The sequence below is a fragment of the Ursus arctos genome, unplaced genomic scaffold, assembly GCF_023065955.2.
Source record: "Ursus arctos isolate Adak ecotype North America unplaced genomic scaffold, UrsArc2.0 scaffold_3, whole genome shotgun sequence".
NCBI lineage: Eukaryota > Metazoa > Chordata > Mammalia > Carnivora > Ursidae > Ursus > Ursus arctos.
The window spans coordinates 88,872,444-88,886,875 of NW_026622985.1; the positions used below are offsets into that span (position 1 = coordinate 88,872,444).

The window sequence follows — 14,432 nt, forward strand, 5'->3', positions numbered from 1 at the left end:
AAAAGAGGTGCCTGAAAAGGGATGTGTAAATGGAATATGAGGTAAGATAAATTATAACTTACAGGTTTTCTGAAGGAATCATAGAAAGAAATGCTCTTGGGAAGTGAACAAATCCTCCTCTATTTCTGTGCTTCTCGATCTTTTTAGACCTCTACCCCACAGTGAGAGATACATTTTACATCACGTGGGTACATCCATGCACGGACACAACTGACCCAAACAGTGTACAAAAGAGTTCTTAGCCTTACCGCATGAGACAACATTCTGAAATTCTGTCCTAGTTTCTTCCGTGAAAATGCTGGTTGTGGGGCACCTGGCTGGCTCAGTTGGTAGAGCATACTGACTCTCAGTCTTGGGGTCATGAGTTAAAGGCTCATGTTGGCCATGGAACCTTCTTGAAAAAAAGAAAAAAAATGCTAGTTGCCACCCATCAAAATGGATTTCATGACTAATAGTTCTCAGCCCGCAGTTTGAAAACACTGTACCAATTTAAATATTTTATCAATCTGATGTTTCCGTTTTGCACACGGTAGCTTAACTGTCTACACCTTACCTTCCACGTTATGGAGAAAATCTAGTCCCTGAGATAGGACAAGCGGTGACTCTTCCAGGGAAAACTCACCTCAGCTTTATGCTTGACTGCTAGTAGGAGACAGATAAACTCTAGGTTTTCCCAGACCGAGAAATTAACCTTTGTTCTGTGGTAGATTTTTTGAGGAAGGGAATCAGATGTTTTTCAGCTCTTTCTTCCCATGCAAGTTCAGAGTTGTTTTGGTTTGTTTAAGCTTCTCTTTGGGTCACCTCCTTTCTCTCAGTGGCCCCTCAGAAAGAGTTATTCAAGTCCACAAAAAGTCAAATGTCTCAAGATCTAGATCTGTATTCTCCTTGACCTTGCCTCCCTCTCAACTAGCCACCCCCACCCCAGCCAAACGAGGGACCCCGGGAAACACCGGGGCGCAAGGGCTGCAAAAGAGAAGGTGAGTGGAAGGAAGGACCAGGGCGGCTGGAGAGATCGTGGCCGAGTTCAGCGGCTAGTCCTTCTCGCTGGGCTTTGCTAGGTGACGAATGCTGGGAGGACAAGCTGAGTGCGTGGGGCGCGCTGGCCAGCGCCTCACCTTGCGCTTTGTACCCAACGGCAGCTCCGCGCCGGGCTCAGGGGCGGTGGGAGGGCTCGCGCTTTCCTTTCACTTTCTCAGGTCGCCAAGCCCGACAGCTGGGGACCGACCCACAGCTCTCACCACGCCGGCCAGACGGGAGGACGAAAGGCGCGGAGGGCTGGAAAGGAAAGCGAGGAGAATAAAGTAAACATTACCTGCCAGCAGAGGTGAGAGAGCGAGCCAGGTGAGCAACAGGTGAACCGGGAAGGTCAGGGCTACAGGAGGCGGGATGGAGGCCACCGGCGGGGGGGGCACCGCTCGTTTCTCCTTGCAGGGGGCGCCGGCTGAGGGAAAGAGGGCTTCTGTCGCAACCCCGGAGGACTGACCTGGGGCAGGGGGAAGTTGGAAGTAAGATCCCCGCTCGAATTACAGTGATATGACACCGGAAGTGGAATGGCCTCCTTTATTTGAGAAGCCAGAAGGGAAAAACTGGTTTCATTGTGTCTTTTGTCTGCTGGGTCATTTGCCATAGGTGATTTCAGAGGCGTCCAGGAGAGGCACGGGAGCTTTCCGCATCCATTTAAAGCTCAGGGTTTGCACGTACGGATTATGAGTCTGTGTGCTTTTTAATTTGTGTGATGATACAGACGTGTCCTTTTCTGACTTTTAGAGAAAACCAAAAAATAAAACTGGAAGAAATGGAGAAGGGTGTCATAAGGCAGGAGCAATGTGAAGCATGTCAAATTTAATCATCAAATGGTTTAAGTTTTCATGTATTTTTATGGAACATTGGATGAGGAGACCCAACACAACATCATGTGAAGAACAGTTGAAAGGCCCAGGGATATTTGCCTTGAGGGGATATGTTTGCTGCCTCAGATTTCTGATGGGCTGTCATGTGGAATAGGAATCTGCCAAGTCCTGGCACAGCCCGAGGGGCAACAGATGGAAACCCCAGGGAGATAGAGTTCAACCCCATGTAAGTTAGAGTTGGACATGCCAAATGGATTTTTGCAGGAGGTAGTGAGTTCCCTGTGATCAAAGATATCAAAGTACAGGTACATATTGAAGCAGAAATGCTGAGGTGGGAATAGTTTCAGGGGAGTGATTGTGTCCATCAGTGCTCCCCAAACCTGGATGGTCTTCAGAATCACCTGGGGAGTGTGTGCTTGTGTGTGTGTGTGTGTGTGTGTGTGTGTGTGTCTTTAAATATATTTGGCAGATCTTGGGTGGGCTCTAGCCATATATTTTTCTAATTCTCTCCTCCAGATAGTTGTGACATAATCAGTTAGTTTGGAAAACACTGGCATTAGAAACTTTAAGTTATTTCCCAGCCTACAGTAAAATATGCCATAAACACTTGAAGACCATAGTTTTCATTTTGGGTTTTTTTTTTTAAGTTTATTTATTTTTTAAGTGATTTCTACACCCAACGTGGGGCTTGAACTCATGACCCTGAGATCAAGAGTCACGTGCTCTATTGACTGAGCCAGCCAGGCGCTCCCCACAGTTTTCATCTTGAATACTGAAATCGCAATTTCCTGGTCAAGAAAATCAGAAGAAAAAGGCCATATCACTCTTCCCCAAACTGACTTGTCTGTCACATCTTGTTGGTCCTTGTTGCTGGTTGCCTGGATGGTCTGTCTTCCGTAGTTGGGAGTTTTCCTCCCCGTGAGAAGTGGAGCTAGGATGACAACAAGGCATGTCCCCCAGCTGCTGAGTGGCAGGTGAAACACTCCTGTAGTCGTTTCCTGCCATCCTCCTGCTCTGGGCACTTGACAGAGCGTGGGACACTTCCTTGCCTCGATGACTAAGATTTCAGTCAATGCCTTCATCTTCGAATGTCACTTGTGTGCTGGGTCCAGAGAATGGCAGTTCAACCTCTTCATTTTAAAGTAATGCCAACCCACGTAGGCCAGGTGTGGTCGTGTGGGGACAGCTCCCTTGTACCTGACCAGGAATATCCTTCTTCCACAAGAATGCAAGTACTATGAATAACCTACCTTTCTCTTGTCCTGTCCTACATCCCGAGTGCCTAGAACGGTGCCTGGATCCTGATAGGACCGTGCCTAGCTCACTAAAAAGATGCTGGATTCCTTTTCTTCCTAGGTCCACTCTAGGTGGCAGGAGCCATGCAATTCTCCAGCTCATCCAGGGCAGCAGATGAGAATTTTGACTATTTGTTCAAGATTATCCTCATTGGGGATTCCAATGTGGGGAAGACGTGTGTGGTGCAGCATTTCAAATCTGGCGTCTACACAGAGGCACAGCAGAACACGATTGGGGTGGACTTCACTGTGCGCTCCCTCGATATCGATGGCAAGAAAGTGAAGGTCAGAAAGACACGGGATTGGCTCCTCCTCTCTTACCTAGAATTCTTTTCTTCTTTTTTTTTTTAAGATTTTATTTATTTATTTGACAGAGAGAGAAACAGCCAGCGAGAGAGGGAACACAAGCAGGGGGAGTGGGAGAGGAAGAAGCAGGCTCCCAGCGGAGGAGCCTGATGTCGGGCTCGATCCCATAACACCGGGATCATGCCCTGAGCCGAAGGCAGACACTTAACGACTGTGCCACCCAGGCGCCCCCCTTAGCTAGAGTTCTTAACACCAAAACACATGCCTAAGGAATAAGATCTAAATATAAAACATGAAATCATAAGAATACCAGAAAAAAGATCATTGGAATATTTATCTTTCTCATTGTGGAATGGGGAAATCAGCCTTTTTTCTTAAAGATTTTATTTACTTATTTGAAAGAGAGAGAGAGCATGCACAATCGGGGGAGAGGGTGGGGGGAGGCAGAGAGAGGGGGAGAGGGACAATTGGACTCTGTGCTGAGTGCAGAGCCCAATGCAGAGCTGATCCCAGGACCCTGAGATCATGACCCAGGCCAAAATCAGACACTTAACTGACTGAGCCACCCAGATGCCCTAGGATATCAGCCTTTTAAGACAAGAACCCAGAAGCCATAAAGGAAAAAATTGCTCAATCGTAAGTACCTGAAGGCCAAATTTATACATCTCTATATAATGATACAAAGGTCAAATTTCTACAGCCACAAAAATACAATAAACAAAGTCAAAACATGAATGACAAACTGGAAAGAAATATTTGCAAATATGGAACTGACAAAATGTGAAAGGGGCCCCAATAAATATCTAAGAAAAAGACTAACAGCCAAATACAAAAAGTAGGCAGTCCACAGATTGGACACAATTGCTATTTCATAAATTTGGTAAGAATTAGCTCAGAAATTTATGTCAAGATATAAAGGGGCCCATTCTCGCTCATAATTTTAAAAGTGCAAATTCGAATAACAGTGAGAGATTTTACCCATTTGATTAGAAAAGAGATCAGAAAGTGTTGGTGAAAATGTAAAGCACGATCATGCTTGGGATCTTGATTAAATAAAAACAACAGTAAAAAGGACGTTTTGGAGACAATCAAGAAAATTTTAACGTATTAGATGACACCAAAGAGTTATTGGAAAGCTGATTAGCAGTGATCGTGGCATTGTGCTTATGTAAGGAAATGCCCAGTTTTGATACAAATGAAATGACATGAAGTCTAGAATTCACTTAAAAATAACAACCCAAAGAAATCAACAGAAGGGGCTAGATGAAGCAAGAGTGGTGAAATCTTGGGGTGCCTGGGTGTCTCAGTCAGGTTAGGCATCTGCCTTTGGCTCGGGTCATGGTCTGAGGGTCCTGGGATTGAGCCCCGCATCGGGCTCCTGCTCCATGGGGAGCCTGCTTCTCCCTCTCCCGTTCTCCCTGCTTGTGCTTCCTCTCTCTCTATCAAATAAATAAATAAATAAAATCTTTTAAAAAATAAAAATAAAAAAAATAATAAAAAGAGTGGTGAAATCTTGATAATTATTGCGTCTGGATAATGGCTATATGAGGGTTCCTTGTTTTATTCTCTCTAGTTTGGGGTACATTTGCATTTTTCTTTAAAAAGCACATTTTATAGGGGTGCCTGGCTGGCTCAGTCAGTAGAGCATGTGACTCTTGATCTCAGGGTCATGAATACAAGCCCCACATTGGGTGCCGAGCTTAACTTAATGGAATAATTAATTAATTAATAGTACTAATAATTAAATAATTCATGCATTTATAAATAGTGTGAGAGAGTGAACAAACGGGTACCCTCAGACGCGGTGGGAGGGTGTACAACTGGGTGCTCTGGAGTGGGATGGTCACTGAGAAGTTATTATTGTAAGGACACTCCAAAGCAGACACAGCTGAGTGGTCCTTTAAAATCAGACCGGTTCAGCCAATGCTATCACCTTGAGTGGGATCAACGAGCAGGTCCAAAAGGTTAACACCAAAATCTAGACAAAGGGATGACGGAAGTATAAAGGTCAAGAATATCAGTGTCCCTTAGGTGGTGGGTCCCAAACCTGAAAGCTTATCCAACTCACCCTAAGGAGCAAAGAGAAACATGGATCCCTGAGCCCCACTCCTGACCTACTGAATTTGGGTATCTTGAAGTGAGACCCAGGAAGCTGCCTTTTGCAGACGACTTAGGTGAGCAAGGTCCCATCAGGCGCCGGAACTGCTGATGCGGACCCCCCTTTCCTGCCCTTTTCCAGATGCAAGTGTGGGACACGGCAGGCCAGGAGCGTTTCCGGACCATCACTCAGAGCTACTACCGCAGTGCCCACGCCGCCATCATCGCCTACGACCTCACCCGACGGTCCACCTTCGAGTCTGTTCCTCACTGGATCCACGAGATAGAAAAATACGGAGCAGCGAACTTGGTCATCATGCTGATTGGTATGGCGTTTTCAAAGCATTTACCTTTTCTTTCCTGGTCCCCTCTGCAGATGCTCGGCTTTTTGTGCATTTCTGATGGCAAGGGAACGTGAAATCGTAAAGTGCAGGTGTTGGACGGGACCTCAAAAAGTGGCCACAAAACTCCTATCAGATTCACTTGAGAATGGGGGTGGGGGGGAGGGATGTGAACTTGTTAATAATACAGATTCCAAAGACCCACCCTAGAGGTGTATCATCCCGGAGATGGGGCCCGGGCTTCTCGATGAAGGCATCATGCCCCAACTGATTTGATGCAAATGTGTGTAGACCACACAGGAAATACCCTGTAGGCTGAGGTTCACAGTATCAGGTGGTTCCAAATCCCCAAGGGAGCCATTCAGAGGCATGGACCCACACCCGTGAATGACTCCTTACACCTGCTAGGATCTTAAGCAAATCCTAACGACAAACCACCATTGAAATTAACAGCAACTTCAGCGACACAAAGGAAATGGCCTAATGTGAGCGGTCCTATTGTACGTTCAGAAGGTGTAACATTTCCATCCCTTCTCTGTAGTTTCAGTTTTGCAAACAGAGCTGCCTTTTCCTTCCTCCTATGAACACAACTATTAACTAAGTGGCTGCTTCATTTTGGCAAGATGGTTTAGGCCCTTGCTACTCAAAATGTGGTCCGTGGGCCAGCAGCATCAGCCGGAGTTTGTGCAAAGTGCAAGATCTCAGGCTGCATCCCAGACTTCCTGAATCAGAATCTTCATTTTAAGAGGATCTTAAGGAGATTCACGGGCAAATGGAAGTTTGCACAGCACAAGTCTAGACAGCTAGCTGGGAGATTGAGAAAGACCTAAACACACCATATTTAATGGCTGATTCATTCTCTGGCAAGCATGTTCTAGCTTTGTGGCCAGTCACCCTCTGAGCCTTAATTCCTGATCTATGTGACTAATACTTAATGGGTTGTGGCAAAAATGTAATGAGATACTGTATATAAATTGCTTAGCAGTGCCTGGCACCAAGTTAGTGTTTAATAAACTATAGGATGTGTTCTAGAAAGTTTGTTTGAGGAACTGTCCCATCTATGTTCCAAATAATTCAGGGCTTATGGTGAGGGTGCAAGTTCCTAGGACCTAGGAAAAGCCAGCAATCGAGCCCCAGCCAGAGCAGGAGACACAGTGGAGCCAGCCTGCTCCACCACCCCCCCCCCCCCCCGCCCTGGCCCCTGCCACGGACAGGCAGGACCTGTGCATTCTCCTTCAGGGCCGGGCTCTGGTAACCAGCCTCCTTGGTCTGTATCGTGCACCTGTTTCCCCTCTCTCGGACCTGCTTCTCACATCTTACTCATGCAATCTCTCAAAACATCACCCCCCACCTGCTCCTGCCATAAACCTCCTCATTCTCTCAGGATCTGCATGCTCACAAAGGAATCCCATTGCCCCGTTCCTTCTTTTCACGGCAAAGGCTGCTGGCCAACCCGAGGACAGGCAGGTGTGGGGCAAGGTGCCTACCTGAGACTAAGAGCTGGGCCCCGATGGTGAAGGTGCTCACAGAATGCAAAGCCTGGCCACGGGTGGGCCCTAGAAGAGGCCGATGGCACGTGTTCTTAGCACATCTAGCCCACTCATTATTACTGCCATGATTCCAGAAAGGGCGTTTTGCTTCGCAGTTCGGCTCCTGTCTTATGCACAGACTTGGAGAGAATGCTGCTTTGGAACTCATGCCGCTCCTCCTAACTTGAGAAACAAAGTCATTCTAAGAGCCTAGAGCGTGCTCCCTCCTTCCTGCTACCTCAGATCAAAAGCCCCAGATTCCACAGGCTGCTGCCAAAGCAGATGCCCCTCCCCCCCTTCCGTCCCCTCGTTTTCTCAGAGGGGCTTGGCCCACATGGCGGAAACCAGGGAGGAGAGATTAGTGAGGCCTCCCCACAGAGGGCACCTCATCTCTTTGGGAGGAGCGAGATGGCTCTCTCTATAGCTTCTCACCCAAAGGCCCCCTTTGGGACCAGAAACCTTTGTAATTGGACTTCTGATACAAAGGACACTTCCACAAGCAGAGTTCAGAGTGAGAGAAATAAGCACTGACCCCAAAAAGAGCCGAATTTCTTCCCCAACAACCACTTCTGGGAAGCAAGAAGGAGGATGCTCCCCGAGGTGTCCCGCATCCTTCAGGACAGCTGCTCCCTGACGGAGCAGAGCGCCCCCCCTTAGGGTGTGAGGACCAGGGGCAGTGCTAGATGCTGGTGACAGGTGACACTAAACAGCTTAGCCAACTCCAGGTACAATTCTGAGCCCTCTGAGTCACTGCATTTAACTGGACTTTGGAGTCAGATGGATTGGGGTTCAAATCTCCCTCTCTGCCCCTCCCCTCTGAACTTGGGCTCTTTACTCTCTCTAAATTTCTGTCTCATCTATGAGACTGACACCTGCTTCGGGTGTACTGTTGAGTTGAATGGATATATAGGAAGCATCTGGCACAGTGCTAGGACCCCCCAATAAGGGGAAGCCATTATTTCCTGGTGGAGCAAAGATGACGCTCCGCTGTGCTAGACAGAGGGGCTCAGGGCCCACAGGGTAGAGCAGAGCTGACGGGGAAGGACATCCATGACCTCCAGGGTGGAAGGAAACCCCACCAGGGGTAGCTCCCAGAGAAAGGACACACAAGGGTGGAAAACGTGCATCTCACTGAGGGGAATGAAGCCGTTCTAATCACACTCAAAGTTTCCCCAGGAAGGTGGACTGGATCTCTTTTCCATTAAATTCGGGTGCTTCCCACAATGAAGTAGTTCTTCCTCAGGGCCTGGAAGCCTGCAAGGCAAAGCTGCATGCCCCCCGGGCCCCTTCCCTTCTGAGCTATCTTTGGAAGACAACACCCTTTCTCCAACCTCCGGGGCTGTCCTGGCCTCCCTCGAGAGCTCTACCCCCAGCACCCTCCCTAACTACTACTAGTTCCTCTGCTGCAGACACAGATGGGGCACAGGAGGGGGTAACATGCTAAGATGGGGGCGCCTACGTGGCTCAGTCGGTTAAGCCTCTGCCTTCGGCTCAGGTCATGATTCCAGGGTTCCTGGGATGGAGCCCAGCGACAGCCTCCCTGCTCAGCAGTGAGTCTATTTCTCCCTCTCCCTCTACCCCTCCCAACTCGTGCTTGCACGCGCTTGCTCTCTCTCTCTCTCTCTCTCTCTCACTCTATCTCAAATAAATAAATAAAATCTTTTTAAAATGCTAAGATGTTGCAGGATTTCCAGGAATCTCACAGCTGTTGTGGTATTTATACCCTAGTCTGTCATTCCTCGCAACCGTCTCTGCCCCACTTTGTAACTGGTTCTAGAAATGTCCCCAGAGATGGTCAGGATGTGTCAGTTTATGACGTGTCCAGTCCCAAGGACTGACACAATGGGTCTTCCTGTTTTTGTCTCCATGGCCTCCTCACCTTAATCTAGAAAAGTCAACTGTGCTGTTCCCTCACAGAAGTGTCCTCGCCCCCACTCTTATCTTCCTTCCTGTTTCCACATTTCTTCACACAAGTGTCTCTCTCACAAGGTTACCGCAGCCTCTCACAGTCACACAAATGTCAAAGAGATGATTGTGCACCGATCCGTACTGCCCCTCCTCTCCGGCCATTTACCAGAAGACCAGCCCCTCGGTAGTGTCCCTCTGTTTAAAATCCTTGTTGGCCCCCCCATTGCTGTCAAGATAGCGTACAAATTCCTGAGCACAACCTACAAGGAACCTGCTTTCCTCCTGGAGAAGGCTGGCTCTTACCTTTTCCTCATCCCTTCTGCGGTTGGTGACCTCCGAGCTGTGGGTACTCTCCATCAGAGGGAGAGGTCAGGAGCCAACTTCACGTTCCTAACTTCCCTCGGGACCTACTATTTCAGGCAAACCTTCCACTTCAAGTGCTGTTGTATTCCCAGGTCCACGGTCTCTCAGCAAAAACTTTGTGCCTAAAGTGTCAGCCTTCAGAATTTGCCGGATCTTAGAAGAATGCATTCAATGTTACGTAACACCCTCAGTCGGTCTGGGCCAACACCCCAAGCTCAAATGCATCCTTATTTATGCAGTGCAGTGAAACGGGTGACATAGTCACACAAAGCAGGTTGAAGAAAAACTTCAAATGCCAGTGTAAGGCAGATTTTACTGTCAGAGGAATTGCCAAATACCCTTAGGGATTTCTGAGGTTTTTGGATTTGGGAACTGTGGACAAGGGATTATACACCTGTACTACTAACAACTCTTACCATTCGCCTGGTCCTTGGCCTGTATTATTTCATGGCCTGTCTCGGATCAGAAAATTCTGGTACAGTAGTTGAACTGTCTGTGTGTCTGTCTTGTCTCCCTAAAGAGCTGAGGAACTCCTCCCTTCGGGGCAGGAACATCTCTCTGGGTGCCGAACACATAGCCCTTAGCACGCAAGGACTCGGATCACAAGTGGCAAACACACGGTTTCTTTTGCTTCCACCAGGTGTCCCGGCTCATCCTGACGCGTGCAGCCCCCAGCTGTGGAGAGGCTGGGCACTGGACAGTTGATGGCGGGTGGGGCAGGTTAGGGGAGCAGGTCATTAAAGGCAGAACCCAGCACTCACAGCTCAAAGTAAGGGACGCAAGGAGCAGACCAGACTCCCAGCTTAGGGACTCCCACTCCTACAGCATCACTTCCCCCACCAAGAGCCTCTCACACCTGCCTTCCAGAAGCACAGCTGTGCCCTGAGCTTCGACCTCACGGGCTATAAATATGCATGCAGCTGTCTTGAAGATATGTACCTGAGTTAGTTTCCAGTGGCCGCTGTGACAAATTACCATAAACTGAGCAGCTTAAATCACGGGACAGTGTTCGCTCCCAATTCTGGAGGCCAGAAATCTGAAGTCAGTATCACTGGGCCAAAATCAAGGCATCTGCAGGGCCACACCACTCTGGGGGCTCTAGGGGAGTACCTGTTCTTTACCTCTTTCAGCTTCTGGCGGCTGCCAGCATTCTCTCCTGTGGCCGTGACGTCCAGTGTGTACGTCCCTCTTCACCTCACCTCCTCTGTGTGTGTAAAGTCTCCCCCCGGCCCACTCAGCCGGATACATGTGGCTGTATCGGGGCCCATCCATCTAATCCAGGATCCTCTCCACATCTCAAGATTCTTAATAACATCTGCAAAGACCCTCTTTCCACATAAGGTAACATTTAATTTCCAGGGATCAGAACCTAGTATCTTTGGGAGTCAGTTTTCAGCCCACCACCGTAAAAGTGGGTAGGCATCTCAGACTGAACACCATTGTAAGAATGGTTCCTTTAGCCCTGAGCCAACGTTGCCTGACAGAGGGCTGGAATCCTGCAGCCTGCAGCCTGGGTCTGCATTAGTGAGCCCTACTTAAGCCTACTTTAAAAATAAAATAAAAAGATTTTATTTTTAAGTAATCTCTACACCCAACATGTGGCTCGAATTTACGATCCTGAGATCAAGAGGGTCCCATGCTCTACCAACTGAGCCGGCCAGGCACCCCTGAATAGACATTTTTTTTTAAGATTTTATTTATTTATTTATTTATTTATTTATTTGAGAGAGATTGAGCATGAGTGGAGGGAGGAGCAGAGGGACAAGTAGACTCCACGCAAATCAAGGAGCCTGACGTGGGGGCTTGATCCCACACCCCGAGACCATGACCCAAGCTGAAATCAAGAGTTGGCCACTTAACCAATTGAGCCACCCAGGCGCCTCCTGAATAGACATTTTTAATTTCAGTTTATGTCAATCCATCAATTTTACATGCACACACATGCAAAGGAGTGCACCATATCACTGGGGGAACCTGCGTAAGTTCTGTGGGATGTACCAATGTTCATTTCCGGGCTTTGACGTCGGACTATCACTGCCCAAGAGGTTACCAACAGGGAAACTGGGTGAACGGTACGCTAGACCTCCCTGAAGGACCTCCTTCAACAACCCGTGAGTCTATAATTGTTTCAAAATTAAAAGTTTTCAAGGTTTTCATGGTGGGGAGGGTTAATTATGGGGGAAAGGATCTAAGAAGGCTCCTTTATGGGAAAAAACAAGTTGAGAAACACCGGTCTGGCCCGTCTTAATTACGGTAGCTTTGTAATAAATCCTGATGTCTGGTAGAACAAATCTTGTAGGGAAGCAATTTTACCTTTCGATTCCTGCCTCAGAGAAATCCAAGTCCAACGACTGGATGAATGTAGGGTTGAAGTGGAGAAGCAAAAGAGATGAGTCACTCTTCCTTCTCTAAGGATGCTCAGGGGCGCCTGGGCGGCTCAGTCAGTTAAGCGTCTGCCCTCGGCTCAGGTCATGATCCCAGGGTCCTGGGATCGAGCCCAGCATTGGGCTCCCTGCGCCGTGGAGAGCCTGCTTCTCCCTCTACCTGTCATTTCCCCTACTTGTGCGCACTCTCTCTCTGTGTCAAATAAATAAATAAATTAAATTAAATAATTTTTTAAAAATTATAACCATGCTCATAAAACCCCTCACGGAACTTTCTGGGGTAATAGGGAATGTTCTGTATCCTGAAGGGAATGATGGTTACAGAGCATATATGTTGGTCAGAATTCATGAACTGCACATTATTGTATTTAAGTCATGGCTAAATCCTGCATATTCATTCCATACGTTCAACTGGCAAATCCCATCACGATTTCCTCAGCTAGCCCGGGCCCCATCCCACAGTACCCAAACCTTTGTGCTTTGGAAAAGAGAGCAGAAAGAGAAACAAGATTTGAAGGAAGAAGAGAGAAGACCGAGACACTCCCTGTGGCACAGTCTTTACCGTGTTAGACTTGGAAGGAAGGACCGTCTCTCCCTAGAACACAGAGGCTCCACCTGTCCGTGCTAATAAAACACGGCCTCCATTTCTCACAGCTCCTCAAGATCTCATTTAACAGTGAATTAAGACCGTGGCTCTGTTTCCATCCATCCGTGGTTTCATTTTCAGTAAATCTGCCCACAACAGCTGTTTAGGAATGAATCATGCCTACATACTGTCGAACTAAAATGTTTCTTGTAAAGGTTCACTAAAAACCAAAAAAACCAAACAGATTCAATTCCTCCTTCTTTGCTTCTCTCTCGCTCCCAGGAAATAAATGCGACCTGTGGGAAAAACGGCATGTCCTGTTTGAGGATGCCTGCACCCTGGCCGAGAAGTACGGCCTCCTTGCTGTTTTAGAAACATCTGCCAAGGAGTCTAAGAACATAGATGAGGTCTTCATGCTGATGGCCAGGGAGCTGATCGCCCGCAACAGCCTGCACTTATTTGGGGAGAGCGCCCTGAACAGCCTGGCCCCGGATTCTAGGCCGGTCCTTGTGGCCCAGGGTCCGAGGGAGAAGACCCACTGCGCGTGCTGAGATTCTCAAGGCCAGTTGCGGCCACCGGATGCCGTGTCTGACGCTGAAGGTAACTGGATACCCTGCTGTTTGCCCCGAAGCCTCTCGGACCAAAGCACAGACTTGCCGCTGGTCCTCACCCCTTCCCACCTGGATGGGGAGCACTTTGCCTCCATTCACACCAGAGACCAGACCTGCTGACTGAGTAAAGCCACACCACTGTTTCTCTTGGTTCTGCTTCGGACTTGAGGCGCAGGGGTAGGAAGGACAAGGTCTGCTCTACTTTATCCTTCCACTTTGTCTCCTCAACCCTTCAGCCGTTTTCTACTGAATTTTGCTTCTCGCTTGAAGAAGAGGGTAGTGAAGGAAAGAATAAAGGAGGGATATCAAGAGAGGGGAGAGGATGTTTAGAACATTCCAGTGCTGTTTCAAGGAGCTCGGGCAGGGGGCGATGGGGAAGAAAAGCCTGCAGTGATAAACCAGAATGCTGTTAACTTCTGCTTCCTCATGTTCACACCTCAGGTCTTTAGTTTGGGGAGCAAAGCCTTTGACATCAAGACCATAAATACTGTCTTGCCAAATGGTCAAGAGCCATGTGATGGAGAAAGAATTGGATCTCACTCTATCCTAGCTGGGCTGATGTGACCACCCTCCTTGAATGTGGGAGATGCCAACAATGTGCTTCTAAAATACCAGATTATCTGCTGGATGAAAACTCACTTTGGAATTGAAATTCAGTTGGCTTATAGATGAACGTCAAGCCAATACTGACCTCGCTGTGTGGACCCCATGCGTGCCCTGTACCTGCCAGAACCTTTGGATAATAAACATTGTTTTTTCCAAGTTCCCTGATGGTTGTTGCTGGGGCACATCTTGTAATGATAGTAAGAACCACAAGGGCTGGTCCAGCTGCAACAATGGCTCCGAACCAGGAAAGGTCCATGGGGACTCACCTCAGCTGAAACCACACAAAACAGATAGCCACTAACCATGTGTGGCTCTTGAGTACTTGAAATGTGGCTAATTCGAATGAGATAAGCTCTAAGTGTAAAATACACACCAGACTTCGAGCACTTAGTACAAAAAAAAAAAGGAGTGTAAAGTATCTTACAATAATTTTATATTGATTACATTTTGAAATATTTTAGATACACTAGGTTAAATAAACATACTATCCATTTTCACCTGTTTCTTTTTACTTTTTTAAATGTGGCTACGAGGGGCACCTGGATGGCTCAGTCGG

At 47.9% G+C, this 14,432-nt stretch overlaps 1 protein-coding gene across 3 annotated transcripts; it reads left to right on the top strand.

The window, feature by feature from the left end:
• Nucleotides 1-570: 570 nt before the first annotated feature.
• RAB19 (RAB19, member RAS oncogene family) lies at nucleotides 571-14,036 on the top strand. 3 transcript variants are annotated; one of them, XM_026512174.4, is made up of 5 exons: nucleotides 1,175-1,341; nucleotides 3,207-3,430; nucleotides 5,691-5,874; nucleotides 12,942-13,259; nucleotides 13,712-14,036. In XM_026512174.4, the coding sequence occupies exons 2-4, from the start codon at nucleotides 3,230-3,232 to the stop codon at nucleotides 13,208-13,210; spliced, it is 654 nt and encodes a 217-aa protein (XP_026367959.2). In that variant the 5' UTR covers nucleotides 1,175-1,341; nucleotides 3,207-3,229; the 3' UTR covers nucleotides 13,211-13,259; nucleotides 13,712-14,036. The 3 variants fall into 3 exon arrangements, with proteins under 3 accessions (XP_026367951.2, XP_026367959.2, XP_044244667.2); XM_026512166.4 differs by having other exon boundaries at nucleotides 571-1,341; nucleotides 12,942-14,036; XM_044388732.3 differs by having other exon boundaries at nucleotides 1,175-1,324; nucleotides 12,942-14,036.
• Nucleotides 14,037-14,432: the final 396 nt, after the last annotated feature.